This window comes from Arabidopsis thaliana, chromosome 5 (genome assembly GCF_000001735.4).
Source record: "Arabidopsis thaliana chromosome 5, partial sequence".
Classification (NCBI taxonomy): domain Eukaryota; kingdom Viridiplantae; phylum Streptophyta; class Magnoliopsida; order Brassicales; family Brassicaceae; genus Arabidopsis; species Arabidopsis thaliana.
The window spans coordinates 15,629,942-15,655,688 of NC_003076.8; the positions used below are offsets into that span (position 1 = coordinate 15,629,942).

A 25,747-nucleotide genomic window follows, 5' to 3' on the forward strand; every position below is an offset into this window, starting at 1 on the left:
ACAGCTGAAATATCTGCTGATATGTCTATCGTAGGTGTGTACTCCAATGGACGATCTTTTAGTGTGATTGGGACAATACATGCTAAATGATCTAACATCTGCAATATAACCAAATAAAATTTCGCCCCAAGCAAGTCCCTTATGGAGTTATGGTCCACAAAAATATTGCATGCATAATAAAAAAAGTATTATCTATATACGAACACCAAAATACCACAACTGCTTTGTCTCATGGATTATAGGTTGCAGGAAAACATAGATGAATCAATTTGATATGCTTTGGACCAATTTAATATTTTTTGGACCAAATTAAGTAAACTTTTTTATAATGGAAATTTGCTTGTCACAAATTTGAAGGATCGAATTTTGGACCAAAAAGATATATGTCTTTTGTCATCTTATGAATCGACTCCATCATCTAGGATCGAATTTTCAAGTTTCAGTAATTCAAAATCTATTCTGACCTCGTGGATGCTCCAACGATGGTTCTCTTCAACTACCTAGAAACTCTTTATATTAGGGCTGTTTTATGACTTTTCACTCTACGTTGGTTCTATCCAATTAAACTCTCTCACCACTTTTATTGCGGTGAAATTTAATTTTATTAATTATTTATGATTTAAGAAAACATAAATTGGAGGTTAAGAAGAAATTAGCATAACAAAAAGTCAAGAACAAATAAAAAAAAAAAGTTAGCTATGAAAAAAGTAAAAAGTACTTTTAGGACTATTAGAGAATTTAAGTATGATTGAGAAAATTAGACTTCAAAAAAAAAAAAATTGTTCCACAACCTAATTCTCTTTTTTCTCATGCCTTTGAAATAAAAAGAATCCTTTTTCACACACCAAAAAGAAAACAAAAATGCATGATGGTCCACTAGCTTTTCTTTCTCAACCCTATCAAAAGAAGGTCACGGGAAAACACCTTTATATATGTAACATTTTTTCAAATGGATAAATCGCATAGAATGCTATCATTATTGAAAATAGCACCATCTACTTCATTCCAAAATTTCCAACGGAAATGACTTTGGTTATAAAAAAAAGTTTCTAGTTTCAAAAAAGCTCTAATTTTCTGTTAAGCAAAAAGACAGAAAATATCATCCTACAAAATTGAATCATCGTCCAAATGGAAGACGTAAGAAACCATCTTTTCAACCCTAAACGTCACACGTACAGACGTACTTAATACTTTTCTTTTACTATTTCTTTTCTTGGTTTTTTTTTAAATAAGTGTTTACGAATGAATTGTTTTTCAAACTTTGTTTGGAAATTTATTTGATTTTATAAATTTTATATAAAATAGAAAAAAAAAATGCGTAGATAATATCTTGTCAGACGCAAGAAGGTTCCAAATGACATTAATGGCAAAATCCAGAGTAAAGACAGTCAAAGAATCCAAATTTGCTATGAACTCTACTTTCGTGGATAACACTCTACCATAATACCATTTCAACGTCAATTGCGTCATATCTTACGTCATATTTTTCTAACACATTATCTCAAGATTACATATACCCATACTAGCTAGTCAGAGAAAATTGCTAATAAAGCACATCACGACTTTGATGTCCTCAAAAGTTTAAAATGTGAAGACCATTTATTAGTGCAACATCGATCGATTGAACTATAGAGAATGTGACATTTCCAACGACCAAACTCATAAAAAAAAAAAAAAAATTCACAAATGCAAATAAGATCTTAACTAAAATTCATAAATAGATAATAAAATAATTAAGTCGAGAAAAAGTTGCAGTGCGTAAATTTTATTCACGGTCATACTCTCAAATTTTATTTATTTTCTGATTATAACTCTTTGTTTCTTCGGTCGGGGTTTCCGTCGATTTGGATGATGATGAGGATTTAAAGACTCATAGTTCTTCAACTGTAATATGTTGTATTAGTGGAGAAAAGAAGCTTTAGTCTCACACCGACGATAAGAGTTCTACCGGCAGTGTAGTAATACATAGTAGAAGACGGAGATCTAAGATGAAAATAACAGAGACAAGAATTTGATCAAGGGACCGAAGATTCATAAGATTTCATGGAATCTTTGTCGATAGGGGAGGTAGACTCCGGTTCGGCGAGCTGAGCCACCATCGAAGGTCTATTTTTTACTCCTTAGTATTTCTCTCTCTCACGATCGAACAAGTATCTCCTCGACAATGACAATATCATATATCTTCTTCCTTCTCAAAACGGCTATATAGTGGTGGGATGACAGCGGATCTTGGAAAATCATCATCATTCAGCTCACGTCGCCCAGGTTCATTGGATGTCCTGTTCCGACGAGAATCTGCTCACATTGGACGGCGTCTTCAATTGTGTTCTATGATCAGATATTAGAATTTCAATATGTAACCGGTTTAGTTCAGTTTTGTCATGGACATATATCTGGAAATATTCTATTGCACATTTATTTATAAAAATTGAAAATTTTTAACAAAAAAAAAAACTAAAATTCATAAATGCATGCATAATACATACTCTAACGCATGTTTATATGCAATTATGTACAGTATATTATTATTAGTATATACCAAACTTTGATTTGTCTTTTCAAAGTCCAAAATTTAATAATACTTTGATAAGTCAAGTCGGCATGTGATGTTCTTTTCTTTCACAAAACAAAAAGTTGGGTGGGTTATGCAAGTAGACAACGATGTGGGGAAGATGATGGTTTACAATTTGTCTTAGTGCTATCAACAAAAACAAAAATCCTTTTTTTGTCATTATATTACCCAAAAAATCCAATGATCCTTATTATTACTAAGAAAATTATATTACTAACTGGTCGTTTTAACTATATTTTCTTTTTATCATCTACAACTTACATAAACAAATCAAAATTAATTTTGAGAGAAGAATAATACAAACAAGTACTATTCATATGTCTTGATCAAATTATTTTGTCATCACTCTATTATACACTCCATTAAGCTATTTCTTTCAACAAAGTATGATTCCATCTATTTCTTTAGATCATTAATTTTGTTGGTCAAAATAAGTAAATATAGAATTTCCACTTAACATATGCATGGGCAGTGTAAATTAGGTCGATTAAACTGTAAAGAGAGGGATTAAATTTATAATTACAACTTAAGACCAAAATTATGTGGAACATAATAGATAAAGTGATAGTGAGTAGACAATTTTTGACATTCTGTTTGATAGAAATCACAAATTTGATGTACAATAACTTAAGTATGAAAAGAAAATTAAAACTCAATAGGATCCATAGAAAACATATGTATACAAAAGACTTTATTAAGCATATGTTTTCATGATATTCGACAAACAAAGCAAGCAAATCAAATGACAAATTTCATGTATATTAGGCAGATAGCTAAAAAAAACAACAAATATAACACACTAATTATCAGTATCATACTTTAGCCGAATATGAGATAATTCAGATGTATATCATCATATAAATGGTCAAAAAAATATGTGGTATATGAATTGTTCAATGTTAGATTTTATGAAAACTATGGGTAAAGTGGGGTTTGGCATGTTAGCTTTCCCTAATATGTCACTGGAATAGAAAGCTAGCACGTCATTAGAAGAAACCAAATGTTAAATGATCCTTGACCTAAACCAACAGAACAATTTATCTAAAACTGTTATTATTTAAATCCATTAAAACCTGGTAAATAAACTATTTACTATTATGGTTACATTTATCCTAAAAATCAATTGGATGATATAAACGCGCGGATCATCTTCTAATTAAAAGAAACCACGTCACTAGAATATTTGCATGAATAGGTTAGTGTAATTATGCTTCTTGGAAGATGCGTTTGCTATTCTCACCACCACCTGGTATATAGAAAATGATCTGATTCGTTATGCAGTTGATTAATTGTATACCCTTTACCAATATTCTAAGCTAACACCAATGCGGGAGGACATTTATTCTGATGATGTCCTTTCAACGGATCGGATTTGAGTACCATGTGTCACATTATGGTACATTTTGATTCTTGAAATTTCTCTATTACATTAATATTTTAAGTGTATACATACCACACAAACATAATTTGTTTTAATTAAATTAATTTCATAAAGAATAGCTTTAATGGATTAAAAGTATATAATGTAAAAAGGCCAATCCAATCAAATTTGAAGTATCTACCCGAAAAATGGATCATATGATAATTTGTTTTAATGGATTTACCTTTTATTTATCTAAAAACCAAATCTGAATTTGAACCTAACCCTAAAATATAAAAAGTTATTCAAAAATTAAATTATTAAAAAGGTATATATTAATAAAAAAGGAAACAAATAAATTTAATTCTCATTTTGAAAAATCAATACTATTGACCAGCTTGCAAATTCATAGTACCATATTTTTCTACAATTTTTTGTCGACACAATACATGACTCTCTTTTATCATCCTTTCAAAAATTATTTTTTCAAAATATATTACTATTATCCTTCTTCTCTTTATTATCCGAGTCAAACGCCGAATTCTCATATTCTACATAAGACATGGCTCTCTTTATTATCCTTCCTGTATATTTTTTCCTTCATAATATATTACTATCCTTCTCGTTTATTAATACAAACTTGAATTCTTCTTCTTCTTAACTTTGTCTGTCAATTCACATATATATAGTACCACCATCACATAAGTATCTCATAACACATCATGGTGAACGAAGAAATGGAGTCATCACTTAAAGTCATCGACGTGGCACGAGTCACACCATCAAACTCCGACTCGTCCGAGTCACTCACTCTCCCACTCACCTTCTTCGACCTCCTCTGGTACAAACTTCACGCCGTCGAACGAGTCATCTTCTACAAACTCACCGACGCAAGTCGTCCTTTCTTTGACTCAGTCATCGTCCCAAACCTCAAAACATCTCTCTCCTCATCCCTCTCTCACTACCTCCCACTCGCCGGAAAACTCGTGTGGGAACCACTTGATCCCAAACCGAAAATCGTCTACACCCCAAACGACGCCGTTTCATTCACCGTCGCCGAGTCAAACGCAGACTTCTCACGTTTAACCGGCAAAGAACCGTTCCCCACCACCGAGTTATACCCGTTAGTCCCCGAGTTACATGTCTCCGACGACTCAGCTTCCGCCGTGTCGTTTCAAGTCACGTTATTTCCAAACCAAGGGTTTTGCATCAGCGTTAATGCACATCATGCCGTTTTAGATGGAAAAACGACAACCAACTTTCTCAAATCTTGGGCACGCACATGTAAAAACCAAGATTCTTTTCTACCGCAGGATCTAATCCCAGTTTACGATCGTACGGTCATAAAAGATCCAATGGATTTAGATACAAAGATCTTAAACGCTTGGCACAGAGTAGCCAAAGTGTTCACCGGTGGTAAAGAACCAGAAAACCCCAAGAGTTTAAAGCTTTTATGGTCGCCGGAGATTGGTCCTGACGTTTTCCGATACACTCTCAATCTCACTAGAGAAGATATCCAAAAGCTTCGAGAGAGACTCAAGAAAGAGTCTTCTTCTTCCTCTGTTTCCTCATCACCCAAAGAGCTTCGTTTATCAACGTTTGTGATTGTTTACTCTTATGCTTTAACGTGTTTAATCAAAGCTCGAGGCGGTGATCCGAGTAGACCAGTCGGGTACGGATTCGCTGTGGATTGTCGAAGCCTTATGGTTCCACCGGTTCCATCGAGTTATTTTGGTAATTGTGTATCTGCTTGTTTTAAAATGTCGTTAACGGCAGAGACTTTTATGAGTGAAGAAGGGTTTTTAGCTGCTGCGAGAATGGTTAGTGATTCTGTTGAGGCATTGGATGAGAATGTTGCATTGAAGATTCCAGAGATTTTGGAAGGGTTTACGACTCTTTCACCAGGAACACAGGTTTTGTCTGTTGCCGGGTCGACCCGGTTCGGAGTTTACGGGTTGGATTTTGGGTGGGGTAGACCGGAGAAAGTGGTGGTTGTGTCAATTGACCAAGGTGAAGCGATTTCTTTTGCGGAGAGTAGAGATGGGAGTGGTGGTGTAGAGCTTGGCTTCTCCCTCAAGAAACATGAAATGGATGTTCTTGTTGATTTGCTTCACAAGGGACTAGAAAATTAAATCATTTTTTTCTTTCTTCAGAAGAGTAAAATAATATAAGAAATAAAATTTATTGTGGAAAATTGTAGCTTTCTATTGTCAAATAAATCTAGTTTAGAGTTCCAGCTTCACCAGGAAACTCAATCTTTGAACCACATATAACCTCACTATGCGTTAAATTGGATCTTAAGTTAAACTTATATTTCTCAAGAATACGATATGTAGTATTGCTTTTAGAAGTGTCAATTGGGCTGTCCAAAGCCCATTGGTCATGTCCACTTGGATCATTTTTTTCATGGGTTTTATTGGTTGGTCTTTAATGGACAATGGTTTGAAAATTTGTCCAAGACCATTAAAGACCATTGTCCAATGGTCAGCCCATGGTCAGCCCATGGCCAGCCCATACAATGATGTTTATATACAATGATGTTTATATACAATGCATTTTCACACAATCTCGTTAAAAGCTCTATTTATAAAACCATAACATCAACATGAAATCAAACCAAAATCTGTCATCCAAATTGCAACCTTAGATCGGATACCATCACAACCTATAACAATCTGTCAAAGACATACATCATCAAATCAGCCATGTACTGAGAATAATAAACACATAACCATAGGCTCAGAGCTTAAGAGAACAGCCATGTACCTGTTTCTTCCCAGTCTTGAAACGTTCATGCAAGGGTGGTGTTTGTGTCCTCTTGACCTTGGATCTCATCAGTTTCTACAATAAGAAAAACCGAGCTATTAATCTAAAAGTTGCAGTCCAAAAGCCATATAAGTTTACTATTATAAACGAGTTCAAGATGTGAATATTACCAACGTCTTGAAATCCACGAAACCAGTTTCTAGTACATAGGAGGGCTTGCACATTAGTAGGTAAAAGGCAGCTTCTATATTTGTTAAGCACACGACTACCTATACTAAAAGCTGATTCCGATGCCACGGTAGTGATCGGAATGCTTAAGATATCACATGCCATCGATGACAATTCTTTAAAACGCGAGACATTGTTTTTCCAATATGCAATAACATCCATATCTCTAAAAGAGACCATATCTAACACAGGCTCTTCCAAGTACATATCTAATGGTGATTTTCCAGTTCCATTTCTTTGAGAAAAGTAAGAGTAAAACCCCTGAAATATGACCAACAAAAGAAAATATGACCAGCCGTATAGTTCAACAATCACAACAGACAACCCATTCTCACTAAGTATAAGAATGCATTTTCATAGCCACTAACTATCACAACAAACAAACATACAAGAACAATACTGTAAACACACAAAATTAGCAACTTACATCATATCCAAATGGGATATCCTTTCGTGAAGATTGAGAAGTGCTTGCTGCAACGTTGCATGTGGTTCTTTTATAAGCTCCAAATAGTTGAACCATCTTATCACGCACATGAGTCAAGTTTTCCTTACTGGTCAATGGATTCAGAATATTATAACAATATTCTAAAGCTGAGAATTTCAATCTTGGATCAAGAACTGCAGCCATCGCAAGAATGTCGCTGAAATCTTCCCAATATTTATCATATTTCTCCGTCATATCTTCCACCATTTCACGAATAGCCCTATCATGAGAATCATCATGATCTCCCAGCCAACATTTAATCGCCCATACTTGCATAAAATACACGTTTGCTGTCGGATAAGACGAACCCGAAATCAGCTTTGTAATCTCAGCAAATGGTTTCAAAAGGTCACATATCAGTTCTGCTCTTTCCCACTCCACAGCAGATGGGAAACTCTTATAACCCCTATCTACTTTTACAAGACTACGCAATACATCCTTAAACTGAATTGCTCGTGAGAGCATATGATAAGTGGAGTTCCAGCGGGTTGAGACATCTAAAACTAAACTTGCCTCAGTTTGAATTCCAATTGTATCCATACAGTTCTGAAATAAATTTTCTCGAGTCTCAGATCCTTTCACATACTTCACAGTCTCTCTAATTTTCTCCAAAGCTCCAGATATCACTTCCAAACCATCTTGAACTATCAAGTTTAGGATATGTGCTGAACATCTCACATGAAAGAATTCTCCGCTGCAGACAAGATCTTTTTGTAGCTTTCTCTTTAAAATGCTTTGCATAGTATCATTTGCAGAAGCATTATCTACAGTTAAAGTAAAAACTTTCTTCTCAATTCCCCAATCTTTCAACAGCTCACTAAGCTTCATTGCTATAGCTACTCCAGAATGTGGAGGCGGGAAAGCACAGAAAGATAAGATCTTCGTTTTCAGAACACCATCAACATCTACATAATGAGCTGTTAAGCAAATATAGCTGTTAAGCAAGTTTGGTGTGGGATATTTCTGTCCTCTATCGAAGTTTTTCCAGCATGCAGCACGAAATCTACTTACACTACTTTTACCTCTCTCAACTGTCCCTGAAGAAGCAGTGTCATGAGGTAGTATCTGATCCATTTCTGGATCTTCATCGTCCATTTCTTGATCCTCAAGATTAAAGTTGTCTTCATCAACCAAGTTTTGAGTATCCAATTCCATATTTCTGACACAAATAAAGACATAAACACGTTTAGCAGTGATAAACAAAGACTGAACAGAGGTCAATGGGCTAGCTCCATTAGAAAAGTACATAACATGTGGGAATATCTTATCCACTATGGATAAAAAAAGAAGAACAAGGATCCTTAAACAAAAGCAATAATCTAGTGTTTAAACAAGGATCCTTAAATTAGCTTACAACACAAAGGGTCTCTACATATTGATGTGCTTCAATTCATAATGAAATTCGAAATGGCGAACCATAAACAAAATCTGAAAAGTGCCCATTTGCTAGCTAGCTCTCCTCATATCCAAAAAGCTAAGATTCTTTCAGAAACACTAACAATTGAAATTTGGACAAACCCACAAGCTAGTAGAACTAACCGGAGTAGGAGTTGAGAGAGAGGTCGAGCTTGGTCGTCGCCGAGAGAGAGCTTTGTCGCCGGGAGAGAGAGCGTCGTTGCCGAGAGAGAGAGAAGAGAAGAAAATTGATGTGTTGAAAAAATTGATGGGCCAACCATAAACCGTGTGGGCTAGCCCATTAAACCCATGGACAAAATTGGTCTTTAGACCATATAGCCCGTTTTCATTACGGGCCGACCATGGACTGTCCATAATGTTGTGGACTGGGCTTAGCCCATGGTCAGATGACCATTTGACACTTCTAATTGCTTTCATCTTTATTTGTTAATTTGGTCCATTAGCTCCTTCGATACTTGTACAAGTCTCCATTCCGATTTAAATAATATCTCTTGTCTCAAAAAAAGGACTAAACTTGGGCACAAAGAAACCAACCCTTTTTAACTACTACTAGACCACCATCATGTTGGTGTATTGCTCTCATCTTACTTGAGTATTAGAGCATCCTCATTGGACAACTCTTGATGTGTGTCTTTAGTAATAAAATCAAAGATACCCTCTCTTTTCGGTGTCTAAAATGTTTTTCTAAAGACACAAATCTAAAATTAAAGACACCCTTCAATTTATTTTATATTTTTTTAATTGGTTTTATATTTAAAGACACCCACAAGAAAATAACCAATGTGGGCTCTTAAGAGAGGTCCGGCCTAGTAGTCTGGTACTAGAGAGTTATCAAAAGAATAAATCGTTTTCTTCTAGAGACTTCCCAACCATATTGTCTAGGGATGTTGTGGTGGGTAAAAAACCTCAGCCCAACCCAAACCAACAAACCTGCCCATAAAAAACCTAGATTAAAAGAAACCCGAATAAGATTTAGTACTTGTGGGTAAAATCCAGAAAAACCCATGTAATTCAGAACTACCAGTGGATACCCATACTTTTATTATGTCTGATATGTATTTAAATTTAATCATGTATTTTATATTTTGTAAAAACAACTTAATTTGTTACCCTTAATTGATTTTAATTCTTTACTTTCATCAAAGTTTCTAACAAATTTATAAACTCAAAATCCACTCAAACATTAATAATTTAAAAGATTATACAAAAGAAAGTTTCATCAAAGTTTCTAATTTAAAACAGAAATACAAAAGTAGTGAAAAAAAATCTAAACAACTTCTTCTCATACTCCAAAGCTACTTGCTATCGATGTAGTATCTTCAATTCCATCATTAAAGTATTCTTCAATGTCACCTACAATTTGAAGATATAAATCAACAAATAAAAAATATTAAGTATAAAAAAATAGACTATTCTTTTTTTTACCTTCCAACTCTACAAAACCATGCAACCAGTTTTTAGTACATAACAAGGCTTGAACATTTCTAGGAAGAAGGCGGTTTCTGAAAGGGTTTAAAGCCCGACCTCCAATACTGAATGATGACTCAACTGCCACTGTAGTGATTGGAATGCTAAGTATAGCAGAAACTAGAGAAGCTAAATCACCAAAGCGTTGTCCATCACCTTTCCAATAGCTCAAAACCTCCATGTCTGTAAAAGACCTCAAATCTAGCCTTGGATCATCCAAATAATTTTGCAAATTGGACTTTGTGTTGTCAGAACCAGGTTGTATGCTCCTCTCAAGCTCAAACACATCTTGTAGTTTGCAAACGGCTTTAAAATGTCACAAATCCTCTCTCCACGATCCCACTCATCCTCAGAAGGCAATGACTTGTAGTTTCTGTCACACTCTTTCAAACTAGCAAATGTCATACGAAACTTTAAGGCTCTAGCAAACATGTCATAAGTTGAATTCCAACGTGTAGGGACGTCTAAATACAATCCAGCACCACTCCTAATCCCTACACTCTCAACACATGCTGCAAATGCATCTTGTGGAAGAAGAGATCCGCGAAGGAAGAGAGGAGAGAAGAGGAGAGAGAGAGAAGAGAGAAGGAGGAGATCGTTTTAGTAAATTAGGTTTAGTTAGAAAAAAGTCCATGGGTACCCATAAACCCAACAGAGTAAAACCCACATAACACTCTATTTAAATAAAATTCGTCCGTTTTAAACCTACTTTAATTTTAATACAAAACATGAATCTTTAAGCTTTAAATTTTAAGCGGGTTTTGGATACCCACTAGACTTTTACCTATCATTAACATCCCTAATATTGTCTGAAACTCACAAGAGAATGTCACCATAAAAAAAATAGAGTTTAGAGTCGTGTGCGGCTAGCCACGAGTATGGGATGTCATGCGTAGCCACCGGTGAAACAATTAATGGATATTAAATGCTTAGTCGGTCTTCTGATTTGATATTGTAGTGCAACTTGTCGAAAGCATTCGGAGGGGGACCATCCTCTGATCTCTTGGCAACATGTTGATATGATTTTTTATTAGCTCGAAATGGGCATTTGCTGACCTTCTAAATTATGCTAAATACTATGCCATAAAACGTTTTCGAGCTATAATTTCAGACGTAGAGTTATATGAAAAATTGTAAAATAAATGAACTATGAAAAACTCGATATATGATCCTCTAATTTACTAAACAGAACCATGTAAACAGAAAAGTCTTAATTAATCGAATGCATGTGTCTTAATTAATGCTACTCGACAAACAATGTTGGAAAATCTACGAATATCATGTGATATCAACCACATTAAATTTATGTTATCCTTTTCCTTATCCTTTCTAGTAATTAGATTTATTTTTCATTTTACTTGTTTTTTTTAATACATCGTATACTATCTATTTATAGGATCATCACCGGTTAAGTACATCTCTTACCACAAGATTGTTGGAGAAATGGTTTCATCACTTAACATCATCGAAGTGGCACGAGTCACCCCTTCAAACTCTGACTCGGCCGAGTCACTCAGTCTCCCACTCACTTATTTCGACCTTATCTATTATAAACTTCGCGCCGTCGAACGAGTCATCTTCTACCGAATCACCAACGTAACTCGCCCTTTCTTTGACTCAGTCATCGTCCCAAATCTCAAAACCTCTCTATCCTCATGCCTCTCTCACTATCTCCCACTCGCTGGCAAACTTATATGGGAACCACTTGATCACAAACCAACCATTGTCTACTCCCAAAACGACGACGTTTCATTCAGCGTCGCCGAAACAAACGCTGATTTCTCTAGTTTATCCGGCAATGAACCATTCCCCTCCACCGAGTTGTACCCGTTAGTCCCCGCGTTACAAAGCTCCGACGACTCGGCCTCCATTGTGTCGTTCCAAGTCACGTTATTTCCAAACCAAGGATTTTGCATCGGCGTAAGTGCACATCATGCCGTTTTAGATGGAAAAACGACAACCATGTTTCTCAAATCCTGGGCTCACATATGTAAACATCAAGATTTTTCTCTACCGCAGGATTTAATCCCAACTTACGATCGTACGGTCATTAAAAGTCCAACGGATAGTGAAAACAAAGTTTTGAATGAGTGGCGCTCTTTCACCAAAATATTAGCTGGTGGTAAAGAACCTGCCAACCCCAAGAGTTTAAAGCTTAATCCATCATTTGAGATTGGTCCTGACGTTGTCCGATACACTCTCCAGCTCACGCGTGAAGATATCCAAACGCTTCGCGAGAGACTTAAGAGAGAAGTTTCCTCCTCCTCCTCCTCAACCTCATCCTCAAAAGAGCTTCGCTTGTCTACATTTGTTATTGTTTACTCGTATGTATTAGTATGCATAATAAGAGCTCGAGGCGGGGAACCACATAGACCGGTTGGATATGCGTTTTCGGTGGATTGTCGAAGCCTCATGAATCCGCCGACTCCAAATTATTTTGGAAATTGCATCGCTGGTTGCTCTAGAATGATGCTGACGGCAAAAATGTTTATGGGTGAAGAAGGACTTTTGGCTGCTGCGACAATGGTCAGCGATTCGATCGAAGAATGGGACGAGAGTTTTGCGTGGAAGATTCCGGATTTTGTAGCATATGCAACTCTTCCACCAGAGACACAACTTATTTTAGTTTCAGGGTCTAACCGATTTGGAGTATACGAGTTGGATTTTGGGTGGGGTAGACCTGATAAAGTGATGGTTGTGTCGATCAGTCCAGGCAATGGGATTTCCATGGCGGAAAGTAGAGACCAAAACGGCAGTGTGGAGATTGGCTTCTCACTCAAGAAGCACGAAATGGACACATTGATTGATTTGCTTCATTGTGAACTAACTATTTAAATAAACTTTTCTTTACATGAATAAAATTGATTCTCTAAACAATATCTTTAAAACGATAACACCAACTTATCTAATCAAATTATTTTTAGGAATACAATTTGTGAGATGATATTATAACTGAAAGTTAACGCCGTGATTGTTTGGTTGACGAAAACTTAACGATATTATGCCTTAAATAACCAAATCAACGAAACTTGATCATTTTATCAAAAGTCAAACTAAACTTTATGATTTAAATGATTTTTCGAAAGTTTATGTTTTTTTCGTCTCAAATTTAAAAATTCGTACTTTTTTCGATATTTTTCCTATTTATTTTCTAATTAAACTTTAAATAAATGAAAAAGTCAACACAGTTAATTCTCTCTCTTCAATTTTATTTGATTGTTTGTCTAAATCTCAATCATTTCAAATGTTAGTAAATGTTAGTCAAAATTTATAATTATCATTATATTCACTTACGTATTATAATCATCATTTTCCTTCGAGTTTATATAATGATCATATGGTCACCGAGAAAATAATCCTTTCTCACCAAAAAAATGAATCCATCACTAAACTTCATCCACGTGTCACGAGTCACGCCATCAAACTCTAACTCGTCGGCGTCACTCACTCTCCCGCTCACTTTCTTTGACCTTCTCTGGCTCAAACACAAAGCCGTCGAACGAGTCATCTTCTACAAACTCACCGACGTAAATCGCTCTTTATTCGACTCAGTCATCGTCCCCAACCTCAAATCCTCTCTCTCCTCATCCCTCTCTCACTACCTCCCACTCGCCGGCCATATCATCTGGGAACCACATGATCCAAAACCGAAAATCGTCTACACCCAAAACGACGCCGTTTCATTCACCGTAGCTGAGTCAAACTCGGATTTCTCCCTTTTAACCGGAAAAGAACCTTTCTCCTCCACCGAGTTACACCCATTAGTCCCGGAGTTACAAAACTCCGACGACTCAGCAGCAGTCGTGTCGTTTCAAGTCACGTTATTTCCAAACCAAGGGTTTTGCATCGGCGTAACCACACACCATGCCGTTTCTGATGGGAAAACGACAACCACGTTTCTCAAATCTTGGGCTCACTTATGTAAACATCAAGACTCTTCTCTACCGGATGATCTAATTCCGTTTTACGATCGTACGGTCATAAAAGGTCCACCGGAGATTGATACTAAAGTCTTGAAAATTTGGCACTCTATTCATAAACCAAAAAGCTTGAAGTTGTTACCGAGACCGGAGATAGAATCCGACGTCGTTCGATACACATTCGAACTCACTCGTGAAAACATCGAAAAGCTTCGAGATAAACTCAAGAGAGAGTCTTCTTCGTTTTCCTCGGTTAGATTGTCAACGTTTGTGATTACGTTTTCGTACGTTTTCACGTGCTTAATAGGATCCGGAGGCGATGATCCGAATAGACCGGTCGGGTATAGATTCGCGGTGGATTGTCGAAGGCTTATCGATGATCCACCGATCCCGTTGACTTATTTCGGAAACTGTGTTTACTCTGCTGTGAAAATCCCGCTAGATGCGGGGATGTTTCTTGGTGAACAAGGTTTCGTGGTTGCTGCGAGATTGATTAGTGATTCGGTTGAGGAATTGGATTCAAATGTGGCTTGGAAGATACCGGAGCTTTTGGAAACGTATGAGAAAGCTCCTGTGGACTCACAATTTGTGTCGGTTGCCGGGTCAACCCGGTTTGGTATATACGGGTTGGATTTCGGGTGGGGAAAACCTTTTAAGTCGTTGTTGGTGTCGATTGATCAGAGAGGAAAGATATCAATTGCGGAGAGTAGAGATGGAAGTGGAGGTGTTGAGATTGGCTTCTCGCTCAAGAAACAAGAAATGAATGTTTTGATTGATTTGCTACACAAGGGGATAAAATGATAATGGAACAAAATTAAGATTTAATTCAGTGTGTCTCTCTTGTTAGCTTGCATCGATTTGGTTCGTAACATTAATGTAAACTTTGTCATTGTTGATGTTCAATATTATGTATGTATACGATACAGTATTATCAAGCTAAACCTTAAAGTCTAAAAACTAAACTAATGAGAAGCATGATCTATGGAAAACATGAAACCATTTAGGTATGCTCTGGATTTTTACAAGAATATCGTAAGTAATAACGATGATTATTGAATTGTGTATACGTATATATATACATATATATATATATATATATTATATTGTGTATTTGTGGTGGTTGTTCTCTGCTCTCTTTTTTCACAGAATGGGAGCTTAAAAACGTACGTGAAAAAGTGATGTGAATTTGATACATTGTCACGTACATTTGATATTTGTTGTGGTTGTTCTCTGCTCTCTTTCATAGACAAGATGGGAGCGTTAAAACGTACTTGAAAGTGATGTTAAATTGATAAATTGTTACTTTCATTGATAAATTGTGGTGGTTGTTCTCTGCTCTCTTTTTCGTAGACAAGATGAGAGCTTAAAGCGTACGTAAAAGTGATGTGGAATTCATAAATTGTCACCCCCAATTTATGAAAGTGACTTGTATTTTCATTTTCTTCCAATAACATCGTACTTTTCATCCTTATTCTTCCATCCATTTTCACCGTATTTTCAGTTTCACACACATGAATAATCATCATCCGTTTATTTTATTTTTGTTTTTATTAATTGCATGTCTATTCATCTCTTCTTAAGTTCAACATGCTTACACACGACACTAGCTTATGCATATCAATCTCAGCATTTGACACAACAATAACAGAAAAAACATCTAACATGTGGTCTCCAAGACTCTCCGGTGTGTCAACTTTGTTTTTGGTTTTGTCGGCTTAATTTCGAGAACTTGGGACATATGTTCAAAGCCTAGTCTCCTTCTACATTCTGTCCCAAAATGTAGATGTGTGAAAATGGGTCTTATGGGCCAAATGAGTAGATCAGTCTAATGAGTTGGGTTAAAAACACGTTGACAAGTCACTCATTAAACCATACATTTTGTTTTTAAAAACTGAACCAAGCCCAATCAATAATCATCTGATTTAAATGTGTAAACTGTAATCAATAGACCAATGATTGAATCTAACCTAATTCAACCAAACTTTATCTCACTACCATTTTCGTTTATCGTCAATTGAATCCCTCATCTTCGTTTTCTCTGAAAGTAAATGAGAAATCGAAAGATATTTGTTTATATTGCTTTCAACTTTTTAATTTTGGATTACAATGAGGCTGCTCTTATATAGAGCTACATGATTTAACCTAATGTATCCTTGGCTGCGAATTTGTCTCTTGGAATTTGGTTAAGCGTCATCACGCGCTGCGAGTGCCTCAAATCGGTTTTGAACCTTTAGCTCCGTACTGTAAGGCGATAGGGATCGTTCTGCAACTCTGTTTTTGTCTTGTGTTGCAGGTGACCGTTGTACGTCTGTGGGCTCCGGTTTGGGCTGAGCGTTTGGTTTTGTTGGATTGGGCTTTGTTGTCCGAAAGCCCAATTGAGAAGTAACGTCGTTTTGCTGTTTAGCTTTGACACTCCCCCTCAAACGTGGAGTCGGGGGAAAACAGACACCAAGTTTGAATCGCAGAGACTCAAATGGAGCTGCAGCCAGGGATTTTGTAAAGATATCGGCAAGCTGAAGGTGAGCTGGGATGTGATTGACAATGAGTTCTCCAAACGCAACCTGCTCGCGAACATAGTGGTAATGAATTCCAAAATGCTTGGTGCGGGCATGATAAGCTGGATTGGCGGTCAGGTACACTGCAGAGAGATTATCGCAAAAGAGTTCTGGAGTCTCTAATTGAGGGACACTGAGACTTCGAAGAAGATTAACAAGCCAAGTAATCTCTGATGCTGTATTGGACATTGATCGGTATTCGGCTTCTGTGGAGCTTTTGGAGACAGAAGGCTGTTTTCTTGAGGACCAAGAGATGAGATTATTGCCAAGGAAGGTACAGTAGCCTCCAGTGGATCTTCTCGTTCTATGACAACCTCCCCAATCACTATCGCTGTAAGCCCGCAACTTTGTATCTGTTCGTTTATTGAAAGAAATCCCCATTGTGATGGTGCCTTTGATGTATCTAAGAATCCTCTTTAACAGGAAAAAGTCTGAAACGGTTGGCTCATGCATCTTCTGACACACATAATTGACAGAGAACTGAAGATCTGGTCTAGTTAGTGTGAGGTACTGCAGTTTCCCTGCTAGGCTTCTAAAATATGTTGGATTTTCGAACAACTCTTTTTGGTGAGGAACTTTGTTCAGTTGAAGCGGAAGCGGTGTTGCAACTGGGGAACAGTCTGACATTGCAGCAACAGTCAGGAGGTCTTCTGCATACTTCTGTTGAGACATGAAGAGACCATCTTCATGGAAGTGTGCCTGAATTCCAAGAAAATAATGCAACTGTCCCATGTCTTTCATCCGGAACTTCTTATTGAGTTCACTGAGAAGATTGGTAAGAAGCTGAGAGTTGTTACCTGTAATGACCATGTCATCCACATATAGGAGAAGCATGATAACATTTTTGTTTCTGACGCAAATAAATAGTGAAGGGTCAGAAAAATTGTAGATAAAACCAAATGCAAGGAGAAAGGTACTGAATTTGTCAAACCATGCCCTTGGAGACTGCTTTAATCCGTATAAAGATTTGTGTAGCAGACACACATGATCAGGCTTTTCTGTATCAACAAATCCAGCAGGCTGCTTCATATACACAGTCTCAGTGAGATCCCCGTGTAAGAACGCATTTTTGACATCCATCTGCTTCAATTCCCAATTCATGATTGTAGCCAAATGAAGTACAGCTCTCACTGTTGCTGTTCTGACTACGGGACTGTATGTCTCAAGGTAATCGATTCCTTCTTCTTGATTGAACCCCTGAGCTACTAATCTTGCTTTAAATTTATCCAGAGACCCATCAGCATTAAGCTTTACTCGAAAAATCCATTTAGATCCCAATACATGCATTTCAGGTGTAAATGGGACTAAAGACCATGTGTTTGTTTCTGAGCAGTTTCCAATTTCCTCTTTCATAGCCTCAGTCCAATATGGATCCTTTAAAGCTGCAGTAACAGTCTTAGGCATAGGATATGTTACTCTATGTGTAAGAAGAGCATACCGTTGATTTGGTTTCGTTATTCCAGATTTTGATCTTGTAGCCATTGGATGAATAGGTTGAACAACTGTCGGTGAATGAGTAGGTTGAGCAGCAGAAGCTTCTGATTGTTCAGTCCTAGGAGATGATGAAGTAGTACTGTTGCCAATAGGATCAAGATCAATGCTTGCCGTACACTCAGAACACTCTTCATCACTCATAGGACTTGAATCAGTAGACGCTGTTGCAGTGATGTGAAGTATGTTCTCCCCCTCTGCATTTATTATCTGAGGATGAGGTTCTGTTATAACCGTTACTGATTCCACGGGACTGATACTAGGAGCAGTGGTTGAGGTGTGAGTAAAAGTTTCAGGTGCTGAAGCAGGAAAACTCTTGAGCCAAGCAGCAAGTAATGGTGTATTGGAGGAGTTGGTGTAGTTACTATACGTATCAGTAAATGGAAATGAGGCTTCATCAAATACAACATGCCTACTGATGTAAACAAGACCCGTAGGCGGATAGTAACACCGATAGCCTTTGTATTTCTCAGTATAGCCAAGAAAGATACACCGTAGAGATCGAGGATCGAACTTGTTGATGGCATAGTCTCGAAGTGTGGGAAAACATGCGCATCCAAAACGTCTTAAGGCTAAGTAGTCTGGAGCTTTGTTAAAGAGAACTTCATAAGGACTTGCTTTAGTATCCAGAGCAGTGGTTGGCAGAAGATTCGAGAGAAAGTTAGCTGTGAAATAAGCTTCTACCCAAAATCTCTGAGGACACTTGCTTTGAAAGAGAAGAGTAAGACCCATTTCTGTGATTTGCCTATGTTTTCGCTCAGCTAGACCATTTTGTTGAGGTGTGTGAGGGCATAAGATGTATTGTTGTATTCCAGACTCTTGTAAGTGAGACAGAAATCTTTGACTTGTAAATTCTCCCCCTCCATCACATTGGAATGTACCAATTTTGGTTTTTTAACTGATTTTCTATAAGACTCTGGAATTTAATGAAAATATCATAGAAATCAGACTTCTTCTTCAAGATAAAACCAGCAATATCTTGAGAAATTATCAATGAAGACTACATAAAATCTGAAACCCTGAACAGAAGTTACAGGAGCTGGACCCCAGAGATCACAATGAAGTCTTTCTAGGGGTCTTGAAGCAGTAAAAGCAGAAGGGAAAAATGGCTATCTTGTACTTTTTCCAAGCCGACATGGTTCACAGAGCTTGTTGGTACTCTTCTTTATTTTAATCGCCTTGTTGGAAGATAAATGTTGGAGAACTTGATCATTCGGATGCCCTAAGCGTCTATGCCAAACCTCATCAGATGTTGTGATTTGCCTAGTAGAGTAGAACATTTGAAACTTTGGATTCTCCAACGTGTAAAGCCCATCACTTGTTTTTCCGAGAGTCAGAACTTTGTGTGTTGCTTTGTCCTTTACAACAACACCATCAGAATCAAAAGTGAAGCAACAAGGATAGTCTTTGGTGAGCTTTGACACAGATAACAGTGATTTAGCAATATCAGGGCAAACTAAAACATCCTTTAAAGGAAGCATACCTGACGTGGATGGAAGTTTTGCAGAGCCAATGTGAGTGATTGGTAAGAAGTTACCATCACTAGCCATTACAGTATCTGTTCCATAGTAGGGCTGAGATTGACTGAGACGTTGAGCATTGTTGGTAATGTGAGCTGTTGCTCCTGTATCCGGAAACCAGCCGGCATCATCTGTTACCTCACTAATGTGTAAAGCATTGAACGCAGCTGCTGCAACATCGGACTCCTCTTGGTAACTGTCATCGAAACGGTGCCAACATTGCAGAGCAGGATGACCTCTTTTACCACAAATTTGACACATGGGTTTCTCAGTGTTGGGATCTCCAGAAGATGAACCAGAGAACTGTTGATGAAAACCGCGTCCTCTTGTGGAGAAGTTTCCACTACCACGGCCTCTGTTTCTTCCTCCCCTTCCAGAGGACTGGCCACGACCACGGTTAGAAGATCTGAAAGTGTTGAAGGCTAAGTGAGGAGAGACGTCAGATGTGACCGCATAGCGTTGGAGACGGTCGTCAAAACCCTTGAGACTATAGACAATATCTTCATAGGGTGGACCAGGGAAAGCATCCAGAGAACTTTCAAGAGAGGTGATAAGCGGTTCATATTCACGAGTAAGGCCGTGAACCATAGCAAAGACCTTTATCTTCTCTGCAACTGGACTTCCCACAGATGCAAGTTGGTCACATATGATAAACCATGTAGACGACGTTGAAGCTCAAAAATCCGAGAAGATGAGATGCGATTGAAGTGCTTAGCTAGGTTAGACCATACCGCGTGAGATGTTGCAGACCCAACAACGACACTAAGGATGTCTTCAGACAACAAGCCAAGGAGCCACGCCATAACCACCTGATCCAAGCGCAGCCAAGCTTGATGCTCCGGATTCGAGACAGCTTCGGTGACACCATTGTTTTGTGGTCCAGGAACGGTGCTGAGTGGAGCAGAGACGGCGCCATTGACAAACCCAAGAAGCCCTTGACCGGACAGAAACGATTCAAATTGGGATTTCCATAAGATATAGTTTCGTTCGGTGAGTTTCACAGTGACACAGTTTGAGATGTTTAGAGATGGAAGAGAGTAGAGTTCCATGGATTGTTCCATGGCTCTGATACCATGAAAGTAAATGAGAAATCGAAAGATATTTGTTTATATTGCTTTCAACTTTTTAATTTTGGATTACAATGAGGCTGCTTTTATATAGAGCTACATGATTTAACCTAATGTATCCTTGGCTGCGAATTTGTCTCTTGGAATTTGGTTAAGCGTCATCACGCGCTGCGAGTGCCTCAAATCGGTTTTGAACCTTTAGCTCCGTACTGTAAGGCGATAGGGATCGTTCTGCAACTCTGTTTTTGTCTTGTGTTGCAGGTGACCGTTGTACGTCTGTGGGCTCCGGTTTGGGCTGAGCGTTTGGTTTTGTTGGATTGGGCTTTGTTGTCCGAAAGCCCAATTGAGAAGTAACGTCGTTTTGCTGTTTAGCTTTGACATTCTCTATTTCACTCACATACACACGATTTTTTTCAATCCTCTCTTCTTCGTCATTGACTCAAGCTTTCACTTGGAAGAGTAGAAAGGTTATGGCATTTGGTTTATCTTACTGTTTGTTATATGAATTGGAAATGATCTCCGAATCAATTTTTGATTTTTAGTTATGAATTTTCAAAGTCTGTGTTTTGTTGTTTAGACACTATAAGGCGTGCCTATTGAATATTCATGCAAAAACTTGTATTCTCCTGATCATCACATAAAGAGATACTATATAGGATCTCCTTCATTCTCTATTGCTTAATTTTGGAACAGAGTTCGAATGCTTTAAGTGTCTCTTAGAATTTTCATGACTTTGTAGCTTTGAGGTATATATTAAAACTAATGGCCTAGTTAGGATAGTTTTTTTTTTTTGGGTCTAAATTTAAGATAGTTTTTTGCATGGAATTAGAAGACTTCTCCACAATTTTTAATAAACGTATTAGTAGAGAAACAAAAAAAACTTCAATTCAACAAAACTAGTCACACTAATTATTTTAGAGAAATTTCCACAAATACCACCAATATTTTATAACTTATGCATTCATTATTTTATTACTATAAACACTCTAACTTATGTAACGGTCAATTTAATTTATGTATTAAAAAAGAAGTAACGTCAATTTAACATTGAAACTCATGCATTGAATTTTCATAATTACTAGAAAAACAAAATCTGACTTAAGGGAACAGGCAAAAAAAAAATCGAACTTACGTAACTGTCAATTAAATTTTTCAAAAAAGAAGTAACGTAATATAATATTAAAAATATAATATATTTATTTATTTCTTTATCTAACAAATATAATATATATATATATATATATATATATATGTTGACAATTTACTCGGGAGTCTTGGATTGAGAGATAAGCTCTCTCTTGGACTAGGATTAGATCTCGGATTTCGTTTTCATTTTCTGTGAATACTCTAAACTGTTCAATTTTGTATTTGTTTTTGTCATTTTGTTTGAATTGTAAATAAACTTTTGGTTGCCCACATCGATTTCTTCTCTTTAGGATCTACCGGGAAAAACAAATTAGTATATGTCACTCACTGAAAAGATGATAGAAGTAATCTTTGTACGTATCAGATTTCAAGTGGAATCAAATACTTTTAGTCCAAAACAAATTGAGGACATGGCGGATTTTTTTGAAGGTATTGAAATTTTGGAAAGAAAATGTTGGGGTTACAACAAAATGTTAACATTTCAAAAGAACAATTAGCACTAGCCGACCACAAAAAAACATAAAATAGCACTAGCCATTTACGAGAACTTTGAAATACTAATGACATTATTATGGATGTAGTAGACTAAGATGATGTTATTTTAGTGTTGAAACCAACGTCAGTATTATATATGGTTGGAGACTAAAATGCATATAAACTATTTGCTTAAGGTCTATTTATTTTGCTGTAAATGATTACCATTTATTGTTTGCAATCATATGCTGTTTACTACCAAATAATGAATTTTTTTTTTTAATAAGATTTTATTTTCTATCCACAAAAATAAACTATTATAGTTATGTTATATCATTATATATGGTTCATCTGCTAATTTTCTAAACATTGAAAACAATGTGCAAGAAGTCTCACGACATGCCGACCCAAAAAAAAAAAAAAAACTCTCAAGACAAATTCTTGTAAAAGTCAAAAAAATTTCTTTAATAGTCTATGATGTTTTATGTAATTTAGTAGCAAACTAATGCTATATATATGTTATCGCTTTCTATTTGATGGCCTATGTTTCCTAACCTTTTTTTTCTTTTTCTTTTAACAACTCTTAAAGACTTGTTTAAATATCTAAAAATATTGTAATACACTGAAAATAAAATTATGTAAGCCTGAATCAAATATAGAGAAAGTAAACATATTAAATATCAAATTAGGTGAACAACACCTTTCTTTATTATATTGAGCATAAATCTTTAACTCTTGTTACATCATTACTTAAGTGTTACAACCATAAACACTCGTATTGTGGTGACTAGATTTAGTTTCTAAACTTGGCCTCAAGATCCTCGACAATATTGACATCTAATTGAAATGCTTGAGCTAAAATATCTGGATTAATCGGAGGCGTTGACCCAAACACAGTATCAGCGATCGTGATAACACCAGCATTCTGACTACTCAATCCAGCGAAGGCCACCGCAGGCGTTTTCCCGATATTCACTTGAAAATGGATCATTCCTATGGGAAACACAAACACGTCACCCGGGTACAGAACTTTGGCGAATAGACGGTTATTGTCTTGATTGGAAGAGACAAAACCAACATATAACGTTCCCTCGATAAGGACAAGGATCTCAGTAGCACGAGGGTGCGTGTGAGGCGGGTTTTGTCCATATGGTGCATAGTCTATGCGGACCAAGGATATTCCCATAGTGTTTAACCCTGGAATCTGGTCGACATTGACTGTTGTCACGTTGGATCTGACTTTATTATTAGTGCTTCCTGCCTGGTTGAGGCCTGAGAAGAAGAATTATTCTGCCTTCGCTTGCTTGGGATCCTTACAGAACTTTCCATTCACAAAAACTGTAAAAACCTTTATTTATTACAACTTCAAATATAATCGTAATAAAGGAGAACAGTAATTAGTAGAGAGTTAGAGAATTTGAGTTTTATACGCACCACCATTTTTGAGGTCATCAATGGCCACACAGAAATCTTGAAGTGGACTTGGATCATAAGCTTCAGCAAAGGAAATGACCAAAGCCGATAAGGTAATCAGGATGAGAGACTTGGAAACCCTCATTTTGAAACAAAGGGATATGCTAATGCTTTTCAAAGACTTTTATATGTGTGTGTGTTGTTTGTGAATTGTGAAGCATTTGAGCTCAGTATTTATAGGGCAAAAGCGCATGTCATATTTGACGTGGTCCAAAGATATTCTATATACATTGTTTTAAATTGGCAGTTTAAAAAAGTTTAACAAGTCTATCGATGACTTCATATATCTTTAATTATAAATGGATTTGCATGCCTATATAAATAAAGCCACGACCAGAGCTTATATTAATTTATTCTAGATTTAAGAAGTTTCCTAGCTGTTTTGCAGTTGGAACCATGCCTAGAAATGACTTGTTCAAAAAAAAAAGAAAAAAGAAAAAGAAAAGAAATGACTTGTTCAAATTAATTAACAAGGAATCGGATCAACTTAAGTGACTTGGAGACTACCATACACAAATTGAAGGGTGGCAAAGAAGCCATATCTTCCCCAAATCAGAGAACTCATAGTTACATCCAAAAAGTTAACATGGTAGTGCATGGTCGAGCCTATATTGATTTATGATGACTATCAAACATGTGCTAACTTTTTTAGTACTTTGAGTGATAACCACGGTTTTTTTTTTTTTGGCATGAATTGTTTAGTTCAACAAAACTTATCAATATACAATTGTTCTAAAAACTTTTTCATTTAGTTTGTGAACGGAAAATTCTCTGTTGTGCTACCAGTGAAACATCTCAGACATAGTAATTGCAATTATGCCATTTTTTAACTGTTATGATGACTATCAAACATTTGGTCTAATGGTTTTCATAAGAGAGGAAAATCATTATTCGAGTGTATTTGCGAAAAGGAGTATTCCCAAAACAAAAATAGATTAAAGACTGTTTTTGGGTCCACGAATACTACTAGAGCCTATGTTCGAATTCCATGCTAAATAAAAAAGAAAAGATGTCTTGTTTATCACTATTTTTAACATTTTATTTTGACAATAAATAAAATTATTATTAGTCAACTTGTGACTTGTGAGTCACAACAGAACCGCCATCTGATCCAAACATTATATACAAGAAGTCAAGAAGCCAAACAAATATTTCATTTTCCGAAAACAAATGTTAAGATTCTTAGCAGATTTATATCTTTGTTTAGATAGAAATACAACATATGACGTAGGTAAAATTAAAGCATACTTTATGTAAGTTTTCTATGACTACGTCAAATTTAAGTTTACCAGAAGACTTGCTTAATCCCTTGATAATCATATTTACAACAAACACGAACAAGTCTTCGATGTAAACGTCTGCTTTACTTTTAGATCGAATGCAATACCTAGAATAATAGTATAGTTTTTGTACGTGCACTGTGTTGGCTATTTTCGAAATCCATTGTTCTTCTGAATAGTTTTAACTCATAAAATGTAAAGACTAATTCAATGTTGTTTATTGGGGGAAAATAAAATAAAAAGACTAATTCAATATATATAGGAAAAGTAAGGTTAATACGAAAATATCAAATTAAGCGATTTAGTAGGTAAATCTTAGTCTTGAACCACTGCAACAAGGACAAAAGCAAAGACCAAATTTCCATCATATATGTGAGAAGGTCTCATAAAAAACAACCATTATAATTTGTGTGTATATTTTTCCAACAATGCACGCTTTGTAAAACTCATGCTTCTTTCAAAATGATACTTTGATTTTATGTACATCCATTTCGTATTAATCGCATGATTAATATTTATATCCTT

At 36.4% G+C, this 25,747-nt stretch overlaps 4 protein-coding genes, 1 non-coding gene and 3 pseudogenes across 8 annotated transcripts; 4 read left to right on the forward strand and 4 right to left on the reverse strand.

The window, feature by feature from the left end:
* Positions 1–1,888: 1,888 nt before the first annotated feature.
* Positions 1,889–2,581, forward strand: AT5G00560. The gene has a single exon (NR_144182.1). It is a non-coding gene; the product is annotated as an uncharacterized misc_RNA (transcript).
* A 1,921-nt stretch (positions 2,582–4,502) lies between these two features.
* Positions 4,503–6,539, forward strand: PMAT1 (HXXXD-type acyl-transferase family protein). Its single transcript, NM_123267.6, has one exon. It carries the CDS (start codon positions 4,655–4,657, stop codon positions 6,062–6,064), a length of 1,410 nt encoding a protein of 469 aa, NP_568561.4. The 5' UTR covers positions 4,503–4,654; the 3' UTR covers positions 6,065–6,539.
* A 132-nt stretch (positions 6,540–6,671) lies between these two features.
* AT5G39060 lies at positions 6,672–8,568 on the reverse strand (annotated as a pseudogene; the record flags this gene model as incomplete). Its single annotated transcript has 1 exon — positions 6,672–8,568.
* A 1,543-nt stretch (positions 8,569–10,111) lies between these two features.
* AT5G39070 lies at positions 10,112–10,848 on the reverse strand (annotated as a pseudogene; the record flags this gene model as incomplete). The annotated part of the gene is made up of 1 exon: positions 10,112–10,848.
* Positions 10,849–11,500: 652 nt separating this feature from the next.
* On the forward strand, positions 11,501–13,275 carry AT5G39080 (HXXXD-type acyl-transferase family protein). The gene has a single exon (NM_123270.3). The coding sequence runs from the start codon at positions 11,740–11,742 to the stop codon at positions 13,129–13,131; it is 1,392 nt and encodes a 463-aa protein (NP_198724.1). The 5' UTR covers positions 11,501–11,739; the 3' UTR covers positions 13,132–13,275.
* Positions 13,276–13,551: 276 nt separating this feature from the next.
* On the forward strand, positions 13,552–15,231 carry AT5G39090 (HXXXD-type acyl-transferase family protein). Its single transcript, NM_123271.3, has one exon. The coding sequence runs from the start codon at positions 13,671–13,673 to the stop codon at positions 15,015–15,017; it is 1,347 nt and encodes a 448-aa protein (NP_198725.1). The 5' UTR covers positions 13,552–13,670; the 3' UTR covers positions 15,018–15,231.
* A 1,178-nt stretch (positions 15,232–16,409) lies between these two features.
* On the reverse strand, positions 16,410–20,843 carry AT5G39095 (annotated as a pseudogene; the record flags this gene model as incomplete). The annotated part of the gene is made up of 1 exon: positions 16,410–20,843.
* A 2,340-nt stretch (positions 20,844–23,183) lies between these two features.
* On the reverse strand, positions 23,184–24,087 carry GLP6 (germin-like protein 6). The gene is given in 2 exon segments (NM_001344284.1): positions 23,184–23,807; positions 23,904–24,087. Coding segments are annotated over 2 exon segments (669 nt in total). The 5' UTR covers positions 24,028–24,087; the 3' UTR covers positions 23,184–23,262.
* Between the last annotated feature and the right edge of the window lie 1,660 nt (positions 24,088–25,747).

Coding starts and splice junctions, on each gene's coding strand:
- PMAT1 (NM_123267.6), top strand. CDS start 4,655: ATGGTGAACGAAGAAATGGAGTCATCACTTAAAGTCATCGACGTGGCA.
- AT5G39080 (NM_123270.3), top strand. CDS start 11,740: ATGGTTTCATCACTTAACATCATCGAAGTGGCACGAGTCACCCCTTCA.
- AT5G39090 (NM_123271.3), top strand. CDS start 13,671: ATGAATCCATCACTAAACTTCATCCACGTGTCACGAGTCACGCCATCA.